The 27,802-nt window shown below is 45.3% G+C and overlaps 1 protein-coding gene across 2 annotated transcripts in view; it reads left to right on the forward strand.

Annotated features, from left to right (window-relative positions):
• Positions 1–27,802, forward strand: part of SYTL3 (synaptotagmin like 3) — a 102,654-nt gene that overhangs the window by 67,540 nt on the left and 7,312 nt on the right. For both annotated transcript variants that reach the window (XM_030809917.1, XM_030809918.1), the window contains 3 exons: positions 16,987–17,165; positions 21,996–22,098; positions 27,545–27,715. In XM_030809917.1, the coding sequence (XP_030665777.1) occupies positions 16,987–17,165; positions 21,996–22,098; positions 27,545–27,715 (453 nt within the window). The remainder of the gene's footprint in view (positions 1–16,986; positions 17,166–21,995; positions 22,099–27,544; positions 27,716–27,802) is intronic.

The raw sequence follows: 27,802 nt of genomic DNA on the forward strand, positions 1-27,802 counted from the left end.
ATTTTTGTGTGTGGGTGAATGGTGTAAGGTAGAGATTGGGGCTCATTTTTTTCCGTGTGGATATTTAGTCAACCTAGTACCATTTGTTTAAAAAAAAAAAAAAAAAAAGACTATTATATCCCCCAGTGACTTCGGCATGTTGGTTGGAAATCAAATGTCCACATAAGTGTGGATCTCCTTATGGACTCTGTTCTGCGCCAGTGATCTCTTCGTCTGTCCTTATGCCAAGACCACACTATCCTGAGTACCGTAACTTTGTAGTAAGTCTTGAAGGTGGATACTATAAGTCTTCCAATTTGGTTCTTCTTTTTCAAGATTGCTTTGTGATGTTTTAAATGTACTCTCTGTGTATAGGTAGGCATTTTAATTCATTCGTTCATTCATTTGTTTATTAAAAAACATTAAGGCCGGGCGCGGTGGCTCACGCCTGTAATCCCAGCACTTGGGGAGGCCGAGGCGGGTGGATCACGAGGTCAGGAGATCGAGACCATCCTGGCTAACATGGTGAAACCCCGTCTCTACTAAAAAAATAAATAAATAAAACACAAAAAAATTAGCTGGGCGTGATGGCAGGCGCCTGTAGTCCCAGCTACTCAGGAGGCTGAGGCAGGAGGATGGAGTGAACCCGGGAGGTGGGGCTTGCAGTGAACCAAGATCATGCCACTGCACTCCAGCCTGGGCACTAGGGCGAGACTCTGTCTCAGAAAACAAACAAAAAACATTGAGTGTTTACTTTTTGCCTAGAATTGTGATGCATGGTACAATAGATGGATTCGTGGATGAGGGGCCATGATGCTTCAATGAACACTTGTGTTAGTCCATCCATGTTGCTATAACAAAATATCATAGGCTGGGTAATTTATAAACAATAGAAATTTATTTTTCGTGATCCTAGACACTGGGAAGTTCAGGATCTCAAGGCATGGACAGGACTGGTGTCTGGTGGTCTGTTACTCATAGATGGCTCCATCTAAGTGTCTCCCTCACATGGTGAAAAGGATGGAAGGGCAAGAGGGTCCAGTGCTGTGTGCAGCCTCTTTTATAAAGGCCTGAATCCCATTCACTAGAGCCCCACCCTCATGACTTATTCCATTCCCAGAGGCCCCACCTCTTCATACTATCAAGTTGGTGATTACATTTCAACATGTGGATACTTGGATCTTTCAAGCTGCCTGCTTAGCCCCTTTCCAAGTGTACTTTACTTTCTTTCTTTCTTTTTTTTTTTTTTTTGAGAGAGAGTCTCGCTGTCGCCCAGGCTGGAGTGCAGTGGCGCGATCTCGGCTCACTGCAGGCTTCGCCCCCCAGGGTTCACGCCATTCTCCTGCCTCAGCCTTCCGCGTAGCTGGGGCTACAGGCATCTGCCACCATGCCCAGCTAATTTTTTGTATTTTTAGAGACAGGGTTTCACTGTGTTAGCCAGGATGGTCTTGATCTCCTGACCTCATGATCCACCTGCCTTGGCCTCCCAAAGTGCTGGGATTACAGGTGTGAACTACCACACTCGGCCAACGTTTTTTTTTTAAAGTTTCCTTTTTTGTTAAAGGATAATAATAAATGTTAAAAATAATAATTTCTTTTAAAGACTAACTTTCTTCAAGGCTCCTTGCTTTGTGCTAATAACTCTTTGTTAAGCCCTATCCTATGTAGCTGTTAGATATAAAGGAATAAGTACATTCTATGTCCTTGTACTTTAACCAAGATATTTGTGCTGAACATGTTCACAGGCACGTTGCAGCTTGTAGCCTATGCCCCTTCCTTATTTGGAAGTACTACTTTTCTAAGTCCTTTTGCAAGCAACTTCCTCTTTTCCTTTGTTCTCTATTGCCTATACCTATTTTAAAAAGTTTTAAATTATTAGCCAGTCAGGTTTTAGATTGTAAGGTCTGGCTCCATCCAGTGGAGACAAAACGCAGTAGTGGGGACAAGCTGCATAAAGGATAAAAATCGCTTCCCTCCATTGTTCAGGTGTGCTCTCATCATTGTTCCATCTGTGAGGAGCACCCTTTCTGCAGAAAGTAAAATTGCCCTGCTAAAAAAACTTTTTGTCTAAATGCTAATTTTTCCTTATAGTACTAAGGAACAAGCATTCTGTTTCTAAATAAACATTTTACTTATAACAAAATGGTGGCCCGTATGGGGATACACTCCTCCAGGGGCGGTCTCTAGTCCTCTCATAAGGAGGCACCCCACTGCCTCGTTGCGGTGGCCTCTGGGGTAAGGAATCGAGACCCACCCCATGTGACAAATAAACCTGGACTCTCAGCAACGCAGAAAGAAAGCAGCTGGTAACCTGGAGTAAAGGGTCCTCACATACCACGTGGACCAGGTAACCTCATGCATAAGACAAGGAAGGAAATACCGGAGGAGCTGGTAAAGTATTTCCTTGGTGGTCAGGACTAAGGAAAGAAAAGCCGCGGGGCGGTAAAGCATTCCTTGTTTAGGACATAACCAAGGTAAGAGAAACCGCAGGGTCGGTAAAGCATTCCTTAGGACTGAAGAAAGAAAAGCCTCCGGGGGGTGGGTCGGGGTGGGGGTAGTGAAGTATTCCTTAGTTGGGATGTCTTAAAGGTTAAAAAGAGGTGAAAAGTCCCCATTAGGGGAGAGATTAAACATCACACAAACCTCCAGTAGTGGAAAAGATATTCGGGCCGGGCGTGGTGGCTCACGCCTGTAATCCCAGCACTTTGGGAGGCTGAGGCGGGTGGATCACGAGGTCAGGAGATTGAGACCATCCTGGCCAACATAGTGAAACCACGTCTCTACTAAAAATACAAAAAATTAGCCGGGCGTGGTGGTGGGCACCTGTAATCCCAGCTACTCGGGAGGCTGAGGCAGGAGAATAGCTTGAACCCGGGAGGCGGAGGTTGCAGTGAGCCGAGATCACACTATTGTACTCCAGCCTGGGCCACAGAACGAAACTCCATCTCAAAAAACAAACAAACAAACAAAACTAAAAGTCTTTTAGCACAGGTACTACCCCTAGAATTTCCAGCACACCAGCACCAGCCTGGGGACCACGTCCTCATCAAAAAAGAAAAAGAAAAAAAACTCAAGCCAGCCTAGAAGGACCCTACCTTGTGCTGCTAACCACCAAGACTGCCTTTGCACAGCACAAAAAGGATGGACACATCATACCCAAGTCAAAAAAGCATCATCACCTTCAGAATCATGAGCCATTGTTCCAAAGTTATCTCTCTTTTTCTTTTCTTCCGTTTACTTCCCATCTTATAACTAATTTTTGTTGTTGTTGTTGTTGAGACGGTGTCTCACTCTGTCGCCCAGGCTGGAGTGCAGTGGCGCGATCTCGGCTCACTGCAAGTTCTGCCTCCCAGGTTCACGCCATTCTCCTGCCTCAGCCTCCTGAGTAGCTGGGACTACAGGTGCCCGCCACTGTGCCCAGCTAATTTTTTGTATTTTTAGTAGAGAAGAGGTTTCACTGTGTTAGCTAGGATGATCTGGATCTCCTGACCTCGTGATCCACCCGCCTCGGCCTCCGAAAGTGCTGGGATTACAGGCGTGAGCCACCGCGCCTGGCCAACATAACTAAATCTAACTCACCTCAAGTTATTACTTTTAATGCCTGTTTAATTATGCCTTATAAAGATTTACATAACCAAAAACAGCTTACTACTTCAGAAAAATATCTCTGTCCCTCTTGGACTTCCTCAAATTAGGAAGACATAGTAAGTTCCTGTAAGAATACTAGTAATCCAAAGAATAGTAGCTGCATTAGTAAAAATCAGACTCTTGTTCTTCTGAAACAAAATCTCTATGTTCTGCTTAGTCTAATGTCCTAGACAACACTAAAGGTTTAAAATAGACTGCTTCCATAGGTCTTTGTCAGTCCTTAAATCCATATATCCATTTCACCAAAAGAATTACTCCTGGCTGTCAATCTCCTTCAACCACTCCATCAATCACTCCTCCCAAGCACAAGGACAAGACCGAAGTCTCTATGGTAACAGTAAAAAACCTAAGGCAAACAATAGCAACGAAGACAAGGCATCAAAGTATAAATGCCTGGCTAAAATGGGTTAAGTATTCCATCCGCACTCTAAATAAAAGCGACTGTTACGCTTGTGCACACGGTAGGCCAGAGGCCCGGGTTGTCCCCTTTCCACTCGGATAGTCCTCTAATCGACAAGGCATAGACTGCATAGTAGGTGCTTTTCAAAATCCCACAGCCTAGGACAGTAAACTATGCCAGACTCTCTCCGCTGTTTCCTAAAGTGCAGTACCCTGCAGGTCAGCCCTCGAGGGCCATCCAGCCTCCATCTTCCAAGACCAGTTTTACCTCATGTCTCCAATGACGAAGGAAAAATTTGGCGTACCTTAAAGACTTAATAGGATGCAGTAACGTCAGGCACTTCCAAGAGCTAACCCATCAGTCCACCCTTATTCATCCCCAAGTGAATGTATGTTAGTATTGTAAAACACCTTTACTAGACACTCTGCCAAATAATTAAAGCAGTACTTATGCTGTAGTTCAATTGGCTATCCCTTTTACCCTGGCATTTCATCAACCAAAAAAACTCCCTTTTAAAAACTCAAGCAAAACAGCTAAGCCAAAACATATTTAAAAAGTTTAAAAAGGGAAAAAAAACACTATAAAATCAAAAGGAGGGAATTGTAGAAAGTAAAAAGTTTCCTCTTCAGTTTCCCTTCTGGTAATAATAATAATAGTGTTAAAAATAATAATTTCTTTTAAAGACTAACTTCCTTCAAGCCTTCTTGCTTTGTGCTAATAACTCTTTGTTAAGCCCTATCCTGTGTAGCTGTTAGATATAGAGAAATAAGTACGTTCTGTGTTCTTGTACTTTAACCAAGATATTTGTGCTGAATATGCTCACAGGCACATACAGTTCGCAGCCTATGCTCCTTCCTTATTTGGAAATATTATTACTTTTCTAAGTCCTTTCACAAGCAACTTTCTCTTTTCCTTTATTCTCTATTGTTTATACTTTATTTTTTATTTTTTATTTTTTGAGACAGAGTCTCGCTCTGTCACCCAGGCTTGAGTGCAGTGGCCCGACCTTAGCTCACTGCAAGCTCTGCCTCCCAGGTTCACGCCATTCTCCTGCCTCAGCCTCCCCAGTAACTGAGACCATAGGCGCCCACCACCACACCCGGCTAATTTTTTTGTATTTTCAGTAGAGATGGGGTTTCACTGTGTTAGCCAGGATGGTCTCGGTCTCCTGACCTCGTGATCCACCCTCCTCAGCCTCCCAAAGTGCTGGGATGACAGGCGTGAGCCACCGTGCCTGGCCGCCTATACCTATTTTAAAAAGTTTTAAGTTATTAGCCAGTCAGGTTTTAATTTAAATTGTAAAGTCTGGCTCCAGCCAGTGGAAACAAGACACCGTAGCAAGGCCAAGCTGCGTAAAGGATAAAAATTTCTTCCCTCCATTGTTCAAGTGTGCTCTCTCCATTGTTCCATCTGCAAGAAGCACCCTTTCGGCTGGGCGCGGTGGCTCACACCTGTAATCCCAGCACTTTGGGAGGCCGAGGCGGGCGGATCACGAGGTCAGGAGATCCAGACCATCCTGGCTAACACGGTGAAACCCTATCTCTACTAAAAATACAAAAAAATTAGCCAGGCGTGATGGCGGGTGCCCGTAGTCCCAGCTACTCGGGAGGCTGAGGCAGAAGAATGGCGTGAACCCGGGAGGCGGAGCTTGCAGTGAGCCGAGATTGCGCCACTGCACTCCAGCCTGGGCAACAGAGCGAGACTCCTTCTCAAAAAAAAAAAAAAAAAAAAAAAAGCACCCTTTCTGCAAAAAGTAAAATTGCCTTGCTTAAAAAAAAAACTTTTTGTCTAAATGTTATAGTACCAAAAAACAAGTGTTCTGTTTCTAAATAAACATTTTACTTATAACAGGGTTGGAGGGGTTGGGATGAGACTGTGCCTTCACAGAGAGTCAGTGGGCCAGTTTCCACTGATCTGCCCAGGGTCCCACTAGATTTGACCCTAAGCTCCTTCAAGGGCCAGAACCACATCCTTGTAGCCCTAGAAACCAACACATAGCCAAGTACGTGGGCTTAGCTCCACCCCCGATGGTCTGTGGGGTCCTGTGTGACCTGCCCGCCACTCTGCCCCGACCTCACCAGCTCTCACCTACCCCATTGCTCATTCCACTCAGCTGCAGGGCCATTCACTGGTGCTGGGACCCCCAGACACATCCCTCCTCCAGGCATTTCTGTACCCTTCCCTCTCCAGACATCACACGTCATGCAGTCGCTTCCTTTAAGGCTTTGTTCCAAGCCACCTTCTCAGGGAGCTCCCCCTGCCCCGCTCTCCCCACCTGCTCTATGTTAATCCATGTCCTCACCACCCCTGACATGCTATAGAGTTGGCTCATCTGTTACCTCCCGACTAGACTCTAATTCCCAAGAGCTGTGTCCAACACAAATGGCCTCAATAAATGTTTGTTGAGTGATTGAGTTAATCCTAATCATAGTTACCGTTTATTGAAAGCCCAAGGCAGGTGCTTCACAGCTCAGTTATTCTCACAAAGATCTTGTTATGGAAGGTGCTGTTATCCCATTTCACAAATGAGGAACCTGAGGTTCACAGAGGTTAAAGCAACTTGCTGAGGTCCTGAGCTGACTATAGAACTCTGATGCAAACCAGAGCCCTGGGGAGTCCATACCGGCGAGTCCAGGCTTTTCACAAAATCCCACGGGCGTTTTGTACTCTTAGATTGAGCAGTTTTCCTGACCCATGCTGCCTGGTTCAGCTTCACTCACTCGGGGCCAATCCACACACAGAAGCAGGGAACCAGGATGCTAGCCTAGGGAGAGGTGGGGTGAGCAAATCCATCTTAGTCCCTTTGCTGCTTAGGGAATTTTTGTTGGAAAACAAAAAATTTGTTTTTAACAGCCCCATCAGTGGCGTATGAGATTATGCAATTCCCCATATACTCATTAACTTTGAGTATTAATCAGATTTTACACATACACGGATGATGTTAATTTTATAATTATTAACTATGCCTAACTAAATCATAGTGCAAATTCAGTAGGGCTTTCTATTCTCTCCCATTTTTCTAAAGTTTCCTCTGATTTGTGACCTTAAAATTTATAATCATGTTATTCATTTAATCGTAACCTGTTGCCTTTAGGCTGAAGCAGCATTTGTTTGAGAAAACTGAACTCCCACAAAACAAACCACTGATTATTGCTTCTTGCTAAAGGTGTTGCCTTCCCTTCTGAGAAATATTTACATTCTCTGAGAAACAAGGATTGGAGTAAAAACAAAAAACAAAAAACCCAGCTTATTAAAATTCCACTTATTACAGAAGTATAAAACCAGATCTAGACAACAAATAGGGAAAATCGTTTAACCTCCCAAGTAGGCAAATCAGTGCAAAATTAAAGCAAGCTGCTATTTTGGGACCGTCCACTTTAGTAAATTTTAAAAATAATAGAGCTCATCGTTGGTAAGGTGTAGGGTAGCAGGCGTTCTTACAAACTGCGGGGTGAGCAGAAACTGTTACAACTTTTCTAGAGGACAATTAGCAATAGATGCCAAAAGCCTTTACATGTTCTCTTTAGTTGAAGAACTTCAGTCACAGGAACTACTCTTGAAAAATTATCATGAATGTTGGCCAAAATGTGCATACATAGATGTCCCAGACAGCATTGTTTATAATTGTTTTAATTTTGAAAAACTGTCAACAGCGGCCGGCGCGGTGGCTCACGCCTGTGATCCCAGCACTTTGGGAGGCCGAGGCGCGTGGATCACAAGGTCAGGAGATCGAGACCATCCTGGCCAACATAGTGAAACCCCGTCTCTACTAAAAATACAAAAAATTAGCCGGGCGTTGTGGTGGGCGCCTGTAATCTCAGCTACTCAGGAGGCTGAGGCAGGAGGATGGCGTGAACCCGGGAGGCGGAGTTTGCAGTCAGCCAAGATCACGCCACTGCACTCCAGTCAGGGCGACAAAGCGAGACTCCTGTCTCAAAAAAAAAAAAAAAAAAATAACTGTCAACAACCAAAATGTCAAGAGAAAGTTAAATTATGGAGAATGTGCACACAGTATTATTCTAACTGTATAAATTTCAAAATCAGGTAAAACTAAACAGTAGATTGTTTGGGGGATATATTCATACATAATAAAATCATCGGCTGGATGCAGTAGCTTATACCTGTAATCTCAGCACTTTGGGAGGCCAAGGCGGGTGGATCACCTGAGGTCAGGAGTTTGAGACCAGCCTGACCAACATGGTGAAACCCCATTCTACTGAAAATACAAACATTAGCCAGGCATGGTGGTAGGTGCCTGTAATCCCACCTACTTGGGAGGCTGAGGCAGGAGAATTGCTTGAACCTGGGAAGTAGAGGTGGCAGTGAGCCAAGGTCGTGCCATTGTACTCCAGCCTGGGCGACAAGAGCAAGATTCTGTCTCAAAAAAAAAAAAAAAAAAATTAAAGTATAAACCATCAAGAAAATCAAGGATGATTAACAGACAATTTGAAATAGTGTTTCCTGGAGACAGGAATGAGAGGGGATTTGATAAGGGAGGAGGCGTTCTGGGGTGCTTCTGAAGTCCTGGCGATGTTATTTTTCTTAAGCTGAGAGTGGACATGTGGAAGTTAATTTTATAATTGTTTAATCCTATACATTATATGTGTTCTTTTGTTATACATTTCATGGCAAAAAAAAAAAAAGGAAATGAAAAATCAAATGAATTGCTCAGCTTACAAAGGGCATCCACATTTTGTGGCATCTTTTAAAGGCTGATAATCACTAAGCTTACCATGCATAGGCATGAGGCTCTAAGTCTTTTTCCATGTGTTAACTGATTGAACCTCACCATGACCCTATGAAATAGATCCCCATTTTCCAGATGAGGAAACCGAGGCTCTGGAGGGTAAGATAATTGCTGAAGATCACACAGCCACTGAGTGTCAGGGCCAGGCACTGGAAGGCTGCTGTGTGGCCTCATCACTCACCATCTTAACCACTTTGCAAAAATGTTCTCAGTGTGTTCTTATCAGGATTTATTATTTTTAATTTAGCTGCGGCTTCAGTTGACTCTGAGTTTTCTGCCCTTGTGAAATAAAAGGGCATGAAACTTAGCTTGCAGTTACAGGAGATAAATTTGTGACCTTCAGAGAAAGTCACTGGCAGAAGCCTCCCTGCCTGCCTTGAGTTTTTCCTTTGCTGTTACCCAGATTGACTTTCTTTCAAACCCAGACTGTGCCAATGGCTTTAATAAAAGTCAGGCTGAGTTTTGGGTTGCTCTTCTGGGCCAGCATCTTTTGGTTGACTCCATTTGCTGCATTCAGCTTGTAACCTGCTCAAAGGCTCTGTTCTGGCTCCAGAGAAAGCAGAACCAGGAGCCCTGCCAGGGCGATGGTGGTGGAGCCATGAGTCATCTGGGAAGGAATGCACTTGATGGACGAACGTGCTCTGCTCTCCTTTCATTATGAGGGTGTATCCTCCCTGTCGCTGCTCAGCAGATGCAGAGGTTGAACTACTCAGAGACATGAGCATACGTTATGGCCCAGAGATTTAGGAGCCCAGGTCCACTTCCAGGTCTGCTTCTGATGTGTGATGCAATTTGGGGCATGACTCAATCTGCCTTGACCTTCGTTTATCTACTTATAAAATGATGAGTAATGACAGTGCTTCCTGGATGCTTTATAATTCTGGGTGCCAACCTGGACAAGCTCAGCTGTGCAATTTCTTTCTACCTGCACACCAATAGCTGCACAACCAAGGAGCAAGGTGCATGGCAGGGCAGCCCTAACCCCGGGACACTCACGCCTGCATGCTGGAGATTAGGTCTGCCCTGTTGTGTTCCCAAGTCCAACTGTGCCCAGCACCGCCCGGTAATCCTGATGTCTTTGCCTGATTAACACAGTTTTTTTGCTCTCCACAACAAACATTTCACACCTGCTCCAGTCTTTTCAAACCTGCTCTTCCTCCTCACTCTCAAATCTCCCTCTTTACTCTACCAAGAAAGAAAAGAATCAGTTTGAAATTTCCCAATCCTCCTGATAGCAAAATTAACCAACTGCATTTGCACCCAAGTGACTCTCCTTTCCCCACCCGCAGTAGAAGAAGCTGATGCCTGCAGCAATACTTGGGATCCTGTCCTCCCCTGCCTTCTCTGTTCCTTATTCTATTACTTGTCCTTCCTCTCTCTTATGCATTCAGCCTCTACTTACCTGGACCCTTAAACACATTCAAGTCTCCTGTAATGAAACATCTTCCATTCCCCTCCAGCTACCACTTTCCTCTCCCCACCTCAGCTAATCTTTTTATTTTGTTTTGTTTTGTTTTGAGATAGAGTCTCGCTCAGCTGCCCAGGCTGGAGTACAGTGGTGCGATCTCAGCTCACTGCAACCTCCGCCTCCCGGGTTCAAGCGATTCTCCCACCTCAGCCTACCAAGTAGCTGGGATGACAGGTGTATGCCACCATGCCCAGCTAATTTTTGTATTTTTAGTGGAGACAGGGTTTCGCCATGTTGGCCAGGCTGGTCTCGAACTCTTGACCTCTAGCGATCCGCTCACCTTGGCCTCCCAAAGTGCTGGGATTACAGGCGTGAGCCACCGCACCTAGCCCCTCAGTTAAGCTTTTATTAGTTGTCTGCACTTGGCATTCCCACCTTTCTCCCGCTCACACAGCCCTCCCTGTCTGGCTCCCTGCAAAAGAAGGCCCCTTCTCTTCCTGCCCTTCTGTACATTCATATTTCAGCTGTGTCTCATCTAAATAGCACAGTCAGATGTTTTTAAAAATCCAGTCATTGACTTTTTTTGTAGTATGTAACCTGTTCTAGTTTATTGTAACTACTTTTTTCTCCTGCTCTGTGTTACTGTCTCTACCCCCTTCTTTTCATCATTCTTTTTGGATTAAACAAGTCTGGCTTCTACCATTTCTTGTGGGCAGTAAAATGGTTAAATCTTACTGTTGATTCCGTCATAGGTAACAGATCCTTTTTTTCTCTACCATTAAGATTTTCTGTCTTTGATTTTAAGCAATGTTATTATGATGTACCTATGTATAGTTTTTTAAAAAATATTTTTCCTCTTAAATCTGGTTTATTGTCTCTCGTTAGTCTTTAGAAATTCTTAACCATTATCTCTTCAAATATACCTTCTGCCCCATTTTTCTCTCTCTATGAGTGTCCAAACATATACTTTTTCATTATGTGCTGTATGTCTCTCTCCCTCTTTCTCTCTCTCTGCCTCTTTCTCTCTCTCCCATCTTTCTGAAATGGGGGTCTCATTCTATTGCCCAGGCTGGAATGCAGTGGCACAGCCCTAGCTCACTGCATCCCAGAACTCTTGGGCTTAGCAGGAGCACACACTCGCTATGTTGTGCAGACTGGTCATGAACTCCTGGCCTCAAGCAATCCTCCCACCTTGGCCTCCCAAAGCACTGGGGTTACAGGCATGAACCATGGTATTTGGCCCTGTATGTCTCTTATACTGTTTATTTTTCATTCATTTGTTTTTTCCTCTGTGCTTCACTCCAAATATTTTCCATTGACCCATCTTCCAGTTTACCAGTCCTCCTTTCAGCTAAGTCTGATCTTATGTTAATTTAATTTGTGGAGTTTTTCATTTCAGTTGCCTTACTTTTTAGGCAACTTTTTTTTTTTTTTTTTTTTGAGATGAAGTCTCACTCTGTCACCCAGGCTGGAGGGCAGTGGTGTGATCTTGGCTCACTGCAACCTCTGCCTCCCGGGTTCAAGCAGTTCTCCTGCCTCATCCTCCTGAGTAGCTGGGGTTATAGGTGTGCGCCATCACACTTGGCTAATTTTTGTATTTTTAGTAGATTCAGGTTTCACCATGTTGGCCAGGCTGTCTCAAACTCCTGACCTCAGATAATCTACCTGCCTTGGCCTCCCAAAGTGGTGGGATTGCAGGCGTGAGCCACCATGCCCAGCCAAGGCCTTAATTTCTATTTGATTTATTATTATAAATTCTAGTCCTCTGGAGAAATTTCTCTTTGATTCTTTATATTCTGGTTCTCTGGAGAAATATATTCTTGTCATATATTGTCTTGATCATATTAGTTACAGTTATTTTAAAGTTTATATCTTTCAGTGCCAGTATCAGGATCACCCATGAGTCTATTTTTATTGTGCATTTTTTCCTCTTTGTTTTTTGTCACTTACTCTTGGATCTTAGACTTAGGATGACCAACCATCCCAGTTTACTCAGGACTTGCCTGGTTTAAGCAGTTCAAGTCTTGCATCCCAGGAAATTCCTTAGTCCTAAGGAAACTGGGACACTTGCTTACTTTTTAGTCCTGGTATGCATGGCAATTTTTTACTGAATGCTGGACATTGAGTATGAAAAACTGGGATAATTTGAGATTCAAAAATATTAGGTTGCTAGAAAAGTAATTGTGATTGGACCATGAATTTTATATAATTATAACTTGGCTTAAACACATCTTTATTAATAAAAGTAGGATCCATTACAATCAACACATTTTTGCCAAAGAGAAATGAGTTTGTTTATTCCTGTACCATAAAAATCTGTGCTTCGGGATTCAACGAACTCTTGGAAAGCATTTTCTGCATCCTTCTGGTTGTGTTTTCCCTGCACAAAGTTCTCATGATGCTTGAAGAAGTGTTAGTCTGTTGGCGAGAGGTCAGGTGAATATGGCGGATGAGGCCAAACTTTGTAGCCTGATTTGTTCAACTTTTGTTTTTGTTTTTTGTTTTGAGATGGAGTCTCGCTCTGTTGCCCAGGCTGGAGTGCAGTGGTGCTATCTCAGCTCATTGCAACTTCCGCCTCCTGGGTTCAAGTGATTCTCCTGCCTCAGGCTCCCAAGGAGCTGGGATTACAGGAGTGCACCACCGTGCTCAGCTAATTTTTGTATTTTTAGTAGAGACAGGGTTTCATCATGTTGGCCAGCTGGTCTCGATCTCCTGACCTCAGGTGATCCGCCTGCCTTGGCCTCCCAAAGTGCTGGGACTACAGGCGTGAGCCACCACGCCTGGCCTTGTTCAACTTTTGAAGTGTTGGTTGTGTGACATGCAGTAGGGCGTTGTCATGGAGAAGAATTGGACCCCTTCTGTTGATCAATGCCAGCTGCAGGCGTTGCAATTTTTGGTACATCTCATTGATTTGTTGAGCATACTTCTCAGATGTAATGGTTTCGCTGGGATTCAGAAAACTGTAGTGGATCAGACTGACAGCAGACCACCAAAGTGGCCATGACCTTTCTTTGGTGCAAGTTTGGCTTTGGGAAGTGCTTTGGAGTTTCTTCTCAGTCCAACCACTAAGCTGGTTGTTGCTGGTTGTCATATAAAATCCACTTTTTGTCACACATCACAATCTGATTGAGAAATGGTTCGTTGTATAGAATGAGAAGACAACACTTCAAAATGATGATTTATTGGTTTTCACTCAGCTCATGAGGCACCCACTTAATGAGCTTTTTCACCTTTCCAATTTGCTTCCAGTGCCGAACAATCACAGAATGGTCAGCATTGAGTTATTGAGCAACTTCTCGTGTAGTTGTAGGAGCAGCTTCGATGATTGCTCTCAATTGGTCGTTGTCATCTTCCGATGGCCGCCACTACACAATCCTCATCGTCAAGGTTCCCATCTCCTTTGCAAAATTTCTTGAACCCCCACTGTACTGTATATTGCTGGGCCAAATGCATTGTGGATGTCGCGGATTGTCTCTGCTGCTTTACCACCCATTTTGAACTCAAATAAGAAAATTGCTCAAATTGCTTTTTGTCTAACAGCATTTCCATAGTCTAAAATAAACATAAACAGCAAATAATCCATTATTAGCAAAAAAACATAAAGCGAGAAATGCCCATTAAAATGATGTATAACAACCACATTTATTCAAGAATGTATTCCAATATCAAATGGCAAATTCCAACAATGCAAAACCCGCAATTATTTTTGTACTTTTATTATGCTTCATAGAGAATTTACTTTTGCTCTTAACATACAGTTAGAGTGGAGGCAAAGAATCTTTATGTAGTCTGGGGCTGAGCTGATTCAAAACTGGATTTCCATTGATGAAGACAGGTCCATTTCCAGGTGACTCTTCCTCCTAGTAAGGAAGTCTTTGGAGGATCCCAGCTGAAGGTCCAGATATTTACCAAGCCCCTTCCCTGTGATAAGCCTGAAGGCCAGTTTTTTCCTCTGTAGTAAGATGAAACTGCTGGAAGCATTCTTCTTTTGAGATAGAGTCTCGCTCTGTCACTCAAGCTGGAGTGCAGTGGTGCGATCTCGGCTCACTGCAACCTCCGCCTCCTGGATTCAAGCGATTCTCCTGCCTCAGCCTCCTGAGTAGCTGGGACTACAGGTGTGTGCCACCATGCCCGGCTAATTTTTTTATTTTTAGTAGAGATGGGTTTTCACTGTGTTAGCCAGGATGGTCTCAATCTGCTGACCTCCTGACCTCATGATCTGCCCGCCTCGGCCTCGCAAAGTGCTGGGATTACAGGCGTGAGCCACTGCGTCCAGCCAGCTGGAAACATTCTTACGCTTCTCGGTCCCTCAGCCACAGCTTCCAGTTCAGCAAATGCCTTGAGGAAAAGGCAGCATCTGGGTACTCATGGAATTGCCCTGTCTCTGGGACCTTAGCTCCTCAGGCTCCCCATGACTTCGTAGCCTTGAATGCTGATTTTGCCCCCCAGTCCCGTTAGACTGCTGAAAACTCTGCTCAGCTTCTCAGTCTCTTTGCCATTTCATTTAGATTGACATCTTGGCCATCCAGCCCTTGGACGTGCAGCTGTAGTAATTCAATGTGTTCCCGATACAGGGAGAGTCAAGCAGGTCAGTAGAATAGAATCAAAAGTCCTGTGTTGCTTACACAGAGACCTGTGCCTTGAAGTGAAAGGCAGCTCCGGGTGTCAGGCTTACTTCCATGTGCTTCTCCTCGGCATCTTGGCCTCTTGCATCCTGGTGGTCTTGGCAGCTCTACAATGTCTTGAAAGCGTGTGTAACACCATTTAGTCTGACGTAGCCTGAAGCTGAGTCCCATGACAAATGCTGTATTATTCATTAGCCTCTACATTCATCCACCTGGTTCTTCTCTCAGGCTGCTGACACCTTTTGCCAAGCTCCTGTATCCCTTCTCTTCTGTCTTCGCTTCTCATATCTCACTCACTCATGCTGGCGCACCAGTCCATGCTTTTTTTTTCTTTTTTTTTTTTTTTTTTTTTTTGGGTAGAGAGGGGGTTTTACCATGTTGGCCAGGCTGGTCTCAAACTCCTGACTTCAAGTGATCTGCCTACCTCTGCCTCCCAAAGTGCTGGGATTACAGGCATGAGCCACCGTGCCCGGCCTATGCCTTTTTGAGTGTGTAAAAATTTTACATTGTTTTCCATTTTAACAGTGGAATGGTGTTGGCAGGTGAGATTTTTCAGAGCCAGTGACTGGATGTGGTGAAGCTTGTTTTTTTCTTGGCATTCATCAGTTCAGGTTCCAACCTGTCTGATGACTTGTTGGTATTGTTTTGTTTGTTTGTTTGTTTTGAGATGGGGCCTCACTCTGTCGCCCAGGCTGGAGTGCAGTGGTGCGATCTCAGTTCACTGCAACCTCCGCCTCCCAGGTTAAAGCAATTCTTATGCCTCAGCCTCCCAAGTAGCTGGGATTACAGGTACGTGCCACTTGCCTGGCTAATTTTTGTATTTTAGTAGAGATGGGGTTTCACCATGTTGGCCAGGCTGGTCTCGAATTCCTGACCTCCAGTGATCCACCTGCCTTGGCCTCCCAAAGTGCTGGGATTACAAGGGTGAGCCACCACGCCTGGTCTCAGTTGGTGTTGTTTTGATTTTATCTTTCCCTCGTGGTTCTGACTTTCTGCCTCCAGGCTTGTTTCTTTTTTTTTTTTTTGAGACGGAGTCTTGCTCAGTCGCCCAGACTGGAGTGCAGTGGGGTGCTCTCCACTCACTGCAAGCTCCGACTCCCGGGTTCATGTCATTCTTCTGCCTCAGCCTCCAGAGTAGCTGGGAGTACAGCTGGGACACCACCATGCCTGGCTAATTTTTTTTTTTTTTTTTGCATTTTTGGTAGAGACGGAGTTTCACGTTGTTAGCCAGGATGGTCTTGATCTCCTGACCTTATGATCTGCCTGCCTAGGGCTCCCGAAGTGCTGGGATTACAGGCGTGAGCCACCGCACCTGGCACTCCCAGGCTTGTTTCTTAGTTTCTTTCCACGATGTTTTATAGTGTGGAGGAGCTAGTTGGGAATTCGAAGTAGAAATCAGTTAGGCTTCTCTTCCTATAAAGGTAGCACAGAGATTGGTTGCATGCAAAGTATTTAAGCACATTTAATAGTGATAAGGTGGCTTATTGTATCTTTTAGGCCTAGGAATTTTGTGCTAATTAATAGCATTCATTAGCCTCTCCTTATCTACGTCGTATAAGCTTGGAGTACCCTAGATTGTGATGATAGTTTTATTTTTCATTTTAGGTAACCAGAAAAATTTAAATACAATTTACTGTTACCATTGGGTACACACTTTACTTGCTTTATTCTATTTATTCCTCACCATAGCCCTATGAGATCAGTATGGTTTTTTCCAGTTAGACTTTGCCACAGTTAGTGAGTGGCAGCACCAGCATTTGAGTCCAGGTCTATGTGATTCCCAGTCGCAGCCACTTAGCCCCAGACTGTGCTGCTTTCCGCATAGCTGTCCTGTCACAGATATTATCTTGGCCTCCTGGGAGTAATCTTGCAGAATTGCATAGGAGCTAGTCTGTTTCGCCCCAAGCAATTTGTGTTAAAGAATGAGATTGTGTAACCTTTATTGCTAGGCAAAAACTATATCTAGGCAAGAGAGGGCCTTCTGAGGATTCTCTGTCTCCTTGGGATAGAACATGTGGCAACTTATTTTGGCAAAGTACAAGCTGGTGCATTATTAACTTAATGTGAGTCAGGATACATGCTCTTTGAGTTTTTATTTATGTGCTGTCTTGAAACCAGAACATCAAAAAAATGAATTAACTGTGAAGTAACTTATTATATCTGTTATTCTTGATTTCAGGGAAGTTTAATTAGCATTGATAGCACCTGTACAGAGATGGGCAATTTTGACAATGCTAATGTCACTGGAGAAATAGAATTTGCCATTCGTTACTGCTTCAAAACCCGTTCTTTAGAAATATGCATCAAGGCCTGTAAGAACCTTGCCTATGGAGAAGAAAAGAAGAAAAAGTGCAATCCGTAAGTTGTTTTTTTAAGTTTAACATAAGACATATTGATTCCAAAATGTATATGAAAAAGGAAAAGTCTAAGAATAACCAAGACAATTATTAAAAAAAACAAAAATGAAAAGGTTCACTTCAAGAATTATTATAAAGCTGTAGCAATGCAAACAATGTGTTATTGATACAAGGATAGAACAAGTCAGGAGAGTAGAATCAAAAGTCCAGATACAAACCTTAGCGTATATGAAAACTTACATGATCAAGGAATGTCTCAGTCTGTTTCGGCTGCTATGACAGAATACCATAGACCAAGTGGCTTATAAACAAGACAAATACGTCTCTCACAGTTCTGGAGGCTGGCAAGGCTCAAGCGATGTCCCTGCCTCAGCCTCTTGCGTAGCTGGGAGGCACATGCCTGTAGTCTCAGCTATGTAGGAGACTAAATTTGTAACTTTTTTTTTCCAGCTAGATTTTTTAACTTATTTTTGTAGAGACGGTTTTGTTCTGTTGCCAAAGCTGGTCTCAAACTCCTGGGCTTAAGCCATCCTCACACCTCAGCCTCCCAAAGCTCTGGGATTACCGCCATGAGCCACTGCACCTGGCCTCCCATTTTTCTATTGGATGGTTTATTGTTTTATTTATTTACCAGAGGTTTTTTGTTAAACCTAATTTAAATAGGTTTAAAAATTATTTATAAGTTATATGTATTGCACGTATTTTATCCTAGCTGTAACTTGTTTTCTAACTTGTTTATTATGACTTTTCTTGTAGAAAGTTTAATATCAAATGTATCAAGCTTTTCCTTTAAACTCTCTGCTTTTTGTGTCTGTAGAAGAATTCCTATGGCACCCAAGGGTTTAAATATGTTCTCTGGTTTCTTCTTATCTTTTTTTTTTTTTTTTTCAAACTTAGATCTGTTCACATTACAACTGGAATTGATTTTCTATATATAGTTTAAAGCAGGGGCCTCATTTTTGCCTTTCTTTTTTCTTACATGGGGAACTTCTGGCATACTGTTTTAATTACCAGCTAAAGAGCGATGATGGGAAAAGAAATCAATTGTTGATTTAATCAAACTCTCTTCTGCTCTGAAATTTTTAGTAGCTCTTTAGTACCAGACAAATTAAGTACACATTTCTATAGCACTTACGGTTCCTTCATAACAGAATCTCTCCTATTGTTCCAGTCTTTGCTTTTATTATTCCTCTTCCTGTACCATCTACCTCAGGAAAACTGGAATAGTCTTTGTCCCAAAAGTACCTCCTGACTTTTAAATTTCAAAATTTGAGGGATGCAGTTAAAGCAGTGCTTATATTTAAAAGAAAAAAGACTTAAAATGAATTATTTAAACCTCCATCTTAACATGCTAGAAAAAGGCTGGGTGCTGTGGCTCACAACTATAATCCCAGCACTCTGGGAGGCCAAGGTGGGTGAATCACTTGAGGTCAGGAGTTCAAGACCAGCCTGGCCAACATGGTGAAACCCCATCTCTACTAAAAATACAAAAATTAGCCAGGTGTGGTGGCGGGCACCTGTAATCCCAGCTACTAGGGAGGCTGAGGCAGGAGAATCCCTTGAACCAGGGAGGTAGATGTTGCAGTGAGCTGAGGTCACACCATTGCACTCCAGCCTGGGCAACAAGAGCAAAACTCCGCCTCAAAAAAAAAAAAAAAAAAATAGAGAATATTCAAATACCAGTATAGGAATGAAAGAAGAGACAGCATGACAGCGCTTGCAGACATTCAAGTATAATAAGGGGGCCAGGCTGGGGGCTCATGGCTGCAATCCCAGCACTTTGGGAAGCCGAGGCGAGTGGATCACCTGAGGGTTAGGAGTTCAAGACAAGCCTGGCCAACATGGTGAAACCCGGTCTCTACTAAAAATACAGAGAAAGTTAGCCAGGCATGGTGGCATGTGCCTGTAATCCCAGCTACACAGGAGGCTGAGGCAGGAGAATTGTTTGAACCCAGGAGGCAGAGGTTGCAGTGATCCGAGATCATGCCACTGCACTCCAGCCTGGGTGACAGGGTGAGACTCCCTCTCATTAAATAATAATAAAAAATAAAAATTAGCCTGGCGTGGTGGCACACGCCTGTAGTCCCAGCTACTCGGGAGGCTGAGGTGGGAGAATTACCTCAGCCCGGGAGGTGGAGGTTGCAGTGAGCTGAGATTGTGCCACTGTACTGCAGCCTGGGCAACCAAGTGAGACTCTGTCTGAGAAAAAAAAAAAAAAGGAAAAAGTATAATAAGGGGATATTATGTAAAACTTTGTGCTAATTTAACAACTTAGATGAAATGAACACCTTTCTTTCTTTCTTTCTTTTTCTTTCTCTCTCTCTCTTTCTTTCTTTCTTTCTTTCTTTCTCCTTTTCTTTTCTCTTCTCTTCTCTTCTCTTTTCTAGAAACGAGGTCTCACTATGTTGCCCAGGCTGGTCTCAAACTCCTGAGTTCAACTGGTCCTACTGCCTCAGCCTCCTGAGTAGCTGGGATCACAGGTGCACACCACCATGCCCAGCCAATTAAAAAAGATTTTTAGTAGTGATGAGGTCCCACTATGTTGCCCAAGCTGGTCTCAAACTCCTGGGCTCATGCAATCCTCCTGCCTTGGCCTCCCAAAATGCTGGGATTACAGGTGTGAGCCACCACACCTGGCTGAAATCGACACATTCTCAAGAGACACAAATTGCCAAAACTGACATGAAATGAAATAGAAAACCTGAATAGCCCTAAATCTGTTAAAGAGATTGAATTGGTAATTTGGCATCATCTAGAAGAGTTGAAGGGGCATATACCCTATCATTCCTGGTTATATGCCAAGAGAAATGCTTGCATCATCTAGGAGAGTTGAAGGGGCATATACCCTATCACTCCTGGTTATATGCCAAGAGAAATGCTTACACATGTGCACCATGAGCAGAGCAAAAAACTAGGACATAAGACAAATGTTCATCAACAGGATAAATGACTTGTGTATTCATTCAATGGAATGATATGTAGGATTAGAGATGAATGAGCGGCAGTTACAGCAACATAGATGGATCCCAAACATAATATTGAGTGAAAAAAAGCAAATTACAGAAGAATGTATACAGAATGATCCCATTTATATAAAAGTTCGAAAATGGAAAACTAAGCAGTACATTGTTTAAGGAGACACATCAAAATGGTGAAACCATAAAGAAAACCAAGGGGGTAATAAATATAAAATCCAATATGGTTATTACCTGGTTATGGGCAGGATTATGATAGGGAAGTCACTGGTTATGTTCTGTTTCCTAAGCTGGGGGGTGGGTACATGGGTGTGCACTTTATTATAATGCTTCCAACCATATAGGTATATTTTATATATTCTGTTTTACATATATGAGATTGCATGAATGTGTAATGCTCAATAACTTAAGAGTAAATGAACTGCGAAGAATTAGAGATGGAGTTTTGAGGGATTTTTTGTTTTGTTTTTTTGAGACATAGTCTCGCTTTGCAGCCTTGGCTGGAATGCAGTGACGTTATCATGGCTCACTTCAGCCTTGACCTCCTGGGCTCGGGTGATCCTCCAGCTTCAGGCGTCGAGTAGCTGGGACTACAGGTGCATACCACCATACCCAGTTGACTTTTACATTTTTCTTGGAGATGAGTTCTCCCTATGTATTGCACAGGCTGGTCTCAAATCCCTGGCTTATGGAATCCTCCCTGAGCCATGGTGCCTGGCCAGTTTTTGGGTTTTTTGTTTTGTTTTGAGATGGAATTTCACTTTATTGCCCAGGCTGGAGTGCAGTGGCGCGATCTTGGCTCGCTACAACCTCTATCTCCCAGGTACAAGCGATCCTGCCTCAGCCTCCTGAGTAGCTGGGATTACAGGTGCATGCCACCACGCCTGGCTAATTTTTGTATTTTTAGTAGAGACAAGATTTCACCATGTTGGCCAGGCTGGTCTCGAACTCCTGACCTCAGGTGATCCACCCACCTCAGCCTCCCAAAGTGCTGGGATTATAGATGTGAGCTTCCGCGCCTGGCCTCCTGGCCGATTTCAAGTATTTTTACAAAAAGCTTAACCTAGGGGGAAGAAGAGGCCCAAGACTGGGGCTAAAGAAGGGCACAAATAGAGGGAGGCTCACCGTGATTTTTTACTTTGGAAAGTGGGGCCTGTTTCTAGCCTGTGGAGAGGGGGCTTGGGCTGCTGCTGGCGGGGGGCTGGTCATTGCCATCACTGGGGCTGCCAGAGGAGCCATGAAGGGCAGCGTAGGGGCCTGTATGGAGGGGTCAGCCTAGAACAGGACAGGACATGTCTTCCTCTCCGCCTGGATTTCAGGGGCTGGGTGAGTGCAGATGGAGGCATCTGTCATGCTATGCGCGACCTCTAGACTCAGCAGAATCCCGCTGCTCAGCGGTTGGGAGGAGCAGAGTCTTTGAGGCCCCTGCAAGGACACAGCACAGCGCGAGGCATATGCTTTCCACTTCACTTTTTTTCTTTTGCAGGCGGTGGGTGGCAGAAGGGACGGGAATCCAGCTCATGGCCTTGACATCCAGGCAGGCGAGAGAATCTCTGGTTCCATGTCTTCGCCAAATGGAGTAGGGCCTGAGGAAGGCAGGACGAGCTTCACACCCCCAGGAATATTCCAGAGGGTTATGTGGCTAGCATTTGACCATAGACTGCGTGAATCAGAAGCTGCCCACCCAGCACTAACGTTGCTCACTGTTAGGCTATTAAGTCCTTTCTATCAACTCAAAAATTCCAGCAGGAAGCCTGGGAAAGAAAACGCTGGCCTGTGGGCTCTGCTGCCCCCAAACTCATTATCCACCCCTTTCCCTGAGTTCTCACTCTGTCCCCGCTGCGTTTGGCCCCTAGGTATGTGAAGACCTACCTGCTGCCTGACAGATCCTCCCAGGGAAAGCGCAAGACTGGAGTCCAAAGGAACACGGTGGACCCGACCTTTCAGGAGACCTTGAAGGTACTTGCTGGACAGATATTCCTGTGCAGAGTCCTCCCGAGCCCGGGTGGAGCACCTGGGGCAGAGTCCAGTGGATGGTGCTTTCAAACTCTTGACTCAGTTAGATATAACACAGACACCTATATGTTTCTTTGCGGCTCTGTCAATCAGTGTTAAGTTGGTAGAAAATAAATGTCAGCCTTTGTACAGGAAAAGTGCAGAGTCTGCCAGACTCAGGAATGGCTTTTGATTAATGATTTCTGAGAAGATGGTGAAAAAGAACCTGGCTGTCTCTTTGTCTCGGGCTAATACCGGGGCACAGGATAATTTTAAAAATTAGTTTGTCTTAGTGGATGTTTCTATCAAAGAGGTGTGCTCTCAAACAGAGTGCCCTGAAAATTAAACTCCTGAGTTACTGTCGTTGTAAAAGTGCCCCTTTATTGTACTTCTGACAAACTCAGGTTTCTTCTAATTTTATTTTTTAAAAATGACTCCTTTTATGAAAAATCTTACAAAGGAATTGTTTGGGTTTTCACTTTCTTTGATACTAAGAGATGTGATTGATGGTTGAGGGCAGAGATGGGGCCATGCGCTCTGATGTCGGGTGGAAAGCTGCAGTTTGAGGTCTGGTATCTGCAGAGAGCTGGCTGTGGTGGCCCCAATCTCGGTGCAGGATGAGGGGGGTAGCCCAGACCTGTGGAGGCTACCCCGCCGGGGCTGGGCAGCCAGAGGTCCCCTCGTCTCATGCCTGTGACAGGAGAGGGCTTTGTTTGCCTTTCTTGGCAAGTAGGGGTGTCTGTGAGCTGCCAGCCAGGGGCCATCTGGGCAGCTGGCACAGAGCCCTGAGTTCATTAAATAATAATAGCTCTTGTTTCCTGGGTCCCTACTGTGGCCAAGTGCTTTATATACAGCCTGGGGTAATTATTAGAAGCCTCATTTACCCACGGGGAAACTGAGACCTAGAGAGTCCTTAGAAATACAGCTCAAAGCCACAAAGGGGACTGGCGGTTCTCAAAATTTGTGTGCATAACATAGGATTTACATTTTTAAAACATTTCTTCTTTTCTTTTTTTTTTTTTTTTTTGAGATGGAGTTTCACTCTTGGTCGCCCAGGCTGGAGTGCAGTGACATGATCTTGGCTCACTGCAACCTCCACCTCCCAGGTTCAAGCGATTCTCCTGCCTCAGCCTCCGGAGTAGCTGGAATTAAAGGTGCCCACCACCATGGCCGGCAAATTTTTTTGTGTTTTTAGTAGAGATGGGGTTTCACCATGTTGACCACGCTGGTCTTGAACTCCTGACCTCAGGTAATTTGGCCACCCTGGCCTCCCAAAATCCTGGGATTACAGGCTTGAGCCACCACGCCAGGCCTAAATTTCTTATTTTCTAAGATGCAGCTGTACTTGGACCCTGGGGATTTTTTTTTTAATGCAGATTCTGGGCTGGGTGCTGTGGCTCACAACTGTAATCCCAGCACCTTGGGAGGCCAAGGTGGGCGAATCACAAGATCAGGAGTTTGAGACCAGCCTGGCCAACATGGGGAAACCCCGTCTCTACTAAAAATACAAAAAATTAGCGGGGTATAGTGGCAGGCACCTGTAATCCCAGCTACTTGGGAGGCTGAGGCAGGAGAATCGCTTGAACTCGGGAGGCAGAGGTTGTAGTGAGTCGAGATCACACCACTGCACTCCAGCCCTGGCGACAGAGTGAGACTCTGTCTCAAAAAATAAATTAATTAATTAAAAAAAACAAAAAAGAAAAAAGCAGATTTTGATTCAGCAGGCGTGGGCGGGTCCTTTCTCCCTGTGGTGGGACCAGGCACTGTGTAGCAGCAAGTCGCTGGAGAACGTCTTCGGACGGTTCTGTTCATGCACCTGCTAGAAGAATTGTGAAAAACTGTGTATCCCCTCACACATTTTAATTAGAGATCCAAAGTTACTCGTCGGAAGTTTAACTAAGGTATTTTGTGTTAGACAGCTTTATGAAATGAGATAAACATTTCATATTGGCTATATTTTAGATAAATAAGGCCAGATGTGGTGGCTCACGCCTGTAATCCCAGCACTTTGGGAGGCTGAGGTGGGTGGATCATGAGCTCAGGAGATCGAGACCATCCTGTCTAACACGGTGAAACCCCGTCTCTACTAAAAATACAAAAAACTAGCCAGGTGTGGTGGCAGGCGCCTGTAGTCCCAGCTACTTGGGAGACTGAGGCAGGAGAATGACGTGAACCTGGGAGGCAGAGCTTGCAGTGAGCTGAGATAGCGCCACTACACTCCAGCCTGGGTGACAGAGCAAGACTCCGTCTCAAAAAAAAAAAAAAAAAATTTAGTTATATAATTGGAGTTAAAAGGTTACCTACCTTAAAATGTACACAGAATCTCAAAGATATCACTTAAAATTTTTATCCATGGGTCTTATCTAGTATATTGTGAATATTTTATAGTCCTGGGAAACTTTCCATTTACAATTAAAATAAACGGCATCTCTAATCGATCCTAAATGCAAAATATCCCAACACCGGCCAGCCTCATCCTTAATAGAAATACACATAAGATGCGAAGGATGGGAAGCCGGGGAGGCCGATCCATCTTTGAAAGTCTCGCTAGAAGCCAGTATTTCCAATCACAATCACCCTTTTGTGCGGCACCCAAGAGCTTTGTGCGACCTGGGGTGAGCCACCAGAGTACGATTCAGGTGGATGAGGCTGTGAGAACTGTCTCCAGCCAGTTTTGAGAGAAGTACACATCACATGTGAGGATCTAGAAACTGATCCTCAAATTTTTCTGAGCAGAGTACTTCTTAGCAAGTCTTTCTGGACCCAGGGAGACTTGTACCCCATTTGACACCACTGTCCTGGGGGCCTGGAGAGGATGAAGTGATCTCACTGGGTGACATTGGTCATTGCCCGGCCCTGCTCTCGAATGATCCTTACACCTCATTCCCAGCTGAGCCTGGAGCAAGCTTTGTGGGCCTAACAGGGCAATGGAAAATAGGTCTGGTTTGAAAAGGTAGATTCTATATATAGCAGAGAGTAGTCCTATTGACAGAAAGGGGCGAGCAATGGGTAAGGAACCAGGAGAAGTGGCCTGAGCATCGCCCACACACAGCTGGAGATGAGAGAGCTGCCTGGGGGCCCGAGCCCTACCCTGCTAAGTGGCGTGGCGTTCCAGTAACCGCTTCATTTCTCGGCAGCAGATGCAGCTGGCCAGCTGCCTGGACTAACTGGTAAGGAGTGTAGCTGGAATATGGGGAATAATCACATCAATCCAGAGTTTACAGACAGAGATTGAATGTGGGGCAGAGACGGAAATGGACCCATGGGCTGGGTGTGGAGGCTCACACTTATAATCCCAGACCTTTGGGAGGCTGAGACAGGTGGATGGCTTGAGCCCAGGAGTTCAAGACCAGCATGGGCAATGTAGAGAGACCCCGTCTCTACAAGAAATTAAAAGATTAGCCGGGCATGGTGACGCCTACCTGTAGTCCCAACTACTTGGGAAGCTGAGGTGGGAGGATCGCTTGAGCCTGGGAGGTGCAGGCTGCAGTGAGCTGAGATTGCACTGCTGCACTCCAGTCTAGGTGACAGAGTGAGATCCTGTCCCCCCCAAAAAGATATGGACCCATAGACTTGAGGGAAAATTGGCTAAAAGTTACCCAAAGGCAGGAGAAAAGGGAATGTGACCCAAGAAATGCCCATCTCCATGGCCACAAGCCACCCCAGCGGGGAGGAAAAGGAGGAATGAACTGAGGAAGCTAACCTGGCCAGCCAAGCCATGTGTGCCTGGCCTGCAGACGTCAGAAGTGTGGACAGAGCCTACGGGCAGCCCCCAACAGGGCAGGGGATGACCCTGCTGCACCTCCCGTCTGTTTGCAGAGGCTGAAGGAGGGAAATTACCGCGTCTCAGTTCCTTTTTATTCCATCTCGCCCTTGATTGGGAAGATGGGTGAAGGTGAGCATGAGGAGATGAACCCCAAAGCAAACAAACTGCACAGCTGCTGCAAATGGGTGCAAGTGTCCGGCCTCACAGCAACAGCCGTGTCACGAGGAGTCACCATTCCAACCCCAAACAAGTGCCGGAGTGAGGGCAGCATGGGCCACGGAGGTCAGCAGCGAGACTCGGGCCTGGACACAGTCAGTGCACGTGAATCTGGCCTGCAGTGTCGGCTACCAGACCAAGGGAGGGAGGGTCACTGAATTTCCAAGCTTTTTTTTCACCTGCAAAATGGTTTGAATTATACTGACCTCGTAGGGTGCGTGTGAAAGCTAAAAAGATCAATGCATCTAAAAAGCCTGGTATGAAATAAGTGTTCAATAACTTGTAGGTTTTGTTCATTATTGAGAAAATCCAACTAATAAGGTTAAAGTGAGGCCCTCAGAGGCTGAGGTGGAGTCAGCCACACCTTGGGAAGGGCTGGGTGCCACTCAGGGGCCTTCGGCCTCCAGTCTGTATGGGGCAGAACCCATGCTTGGCTGGGGAAGGGGTTCTCTCGTCATTCTTGGGTGTGTTGGGAGCCCCCGTGTGGACAGTAAGAACATCGTGTTGGCCTCTGCCAAGCCAGCACAGGCCCTGCATGCCTGAACACAGGCACTGTCCCTCCAGGGCAAACACGTGGTGTTGGGGGGAATGGAGGAGGGGGAGTTCATGCTTTGCTTTAAAAATAAATAAATAAATACAGGCTGGTGCAGTGGCTCACGCCTGTAATCCCAGCAATTTGGGAGGCCGAGGCAGGTGGATTATTTGAGGTCAGGAGTTCGAGACCAACCTGGCCCACATGGCGAAACCCTGTCTCTACTAAAAGTACAAAAAAATGAACTGGGTGTGGTGGTGGGCGCCTGTAGTCCCAGCTACTCAGGAGGCTAAGGCAGGGGAATCGCTTGAAACCGGGAGGCAGAGGTTGCAGTGAGCCGAGATCGTGCCACTGCACTCCAGCCTAGTGACAGAGCGGGATCCTGTCTCCAAAAAAAAAAAAAAAAAAAATTTTTTTTTTTTTTTTAGTATTTTTGGGCCTGTTATCAGTATTTTTGGCCAAGCCTGGCTGGGTGCAGTGTTTAGATGCAAGTTCAAATCTTGTGTGAGCATAGACTTTGGCTTCATTGCTAGTAGGCGTGGGCTGGGCAAGGACTTTCATCCTTGTCTTGTTCTAAGAATTGGGGGTGGGAGGGGCTCAGTGGCTACCAGGGCTACCCTTGCTTGTCCCCAGGCAGAGCACTGGGCACCTGGGGAGTAGGGGGAGGGGTTCTTGAGCAGAGAGAGGACCCCCCGCCCCACCCTGGCTGTAAGCACCTTGACCCACCCTAACCACATCAGGTCCCTGGCTGCATCGGCATCTTGGACTCAGCCTGTGGGAGGGAGGCCTGCGCCAGGCCCCGGGAAGTGGAGCCCTGGGAGGTGGGGTCCAGAGATGGGGATCCTAGGAGTGTGGGCCCCGGGAGCCCAGCTGACATCTCTGCTCTGCCTCTGCAGTATCAGGTGGCCCCTGCCCAGCTGGTGACCCGGCAGCTGCAGGTCTCGGTGTGGCATCTGGGCACGCTGGCCCGGAGAGTGTTTCTTGGAGAAGTGATCATTCCTCTGGCCACGTGGGACTTTGAAGACAGCACAACACAGTCCTTCCGCTGGCATCCGCTCCGGGCCAAGGTGATGTGTGGTTTTGGACTGAGTGCCCTCCATCCCCACTGTGATAAATAAATCACCTTTCAGAGAGATCCCAGAAGAGAAAGCGTA

Source organism: Nomascus leucogenys, chromosome 3, assembly GCF_006542625.1.
Source record: "Nomascus leucogenys isolate Asia chromosome 3, Asia_NLE_v1, whole genome shotgun sequence".
Lineage (NCBI taxonomy): Eukaryota > Metazoa > Chordata > Mammalia > Primates > Hylobatidae > Nomascus > Nomascus leucogenys.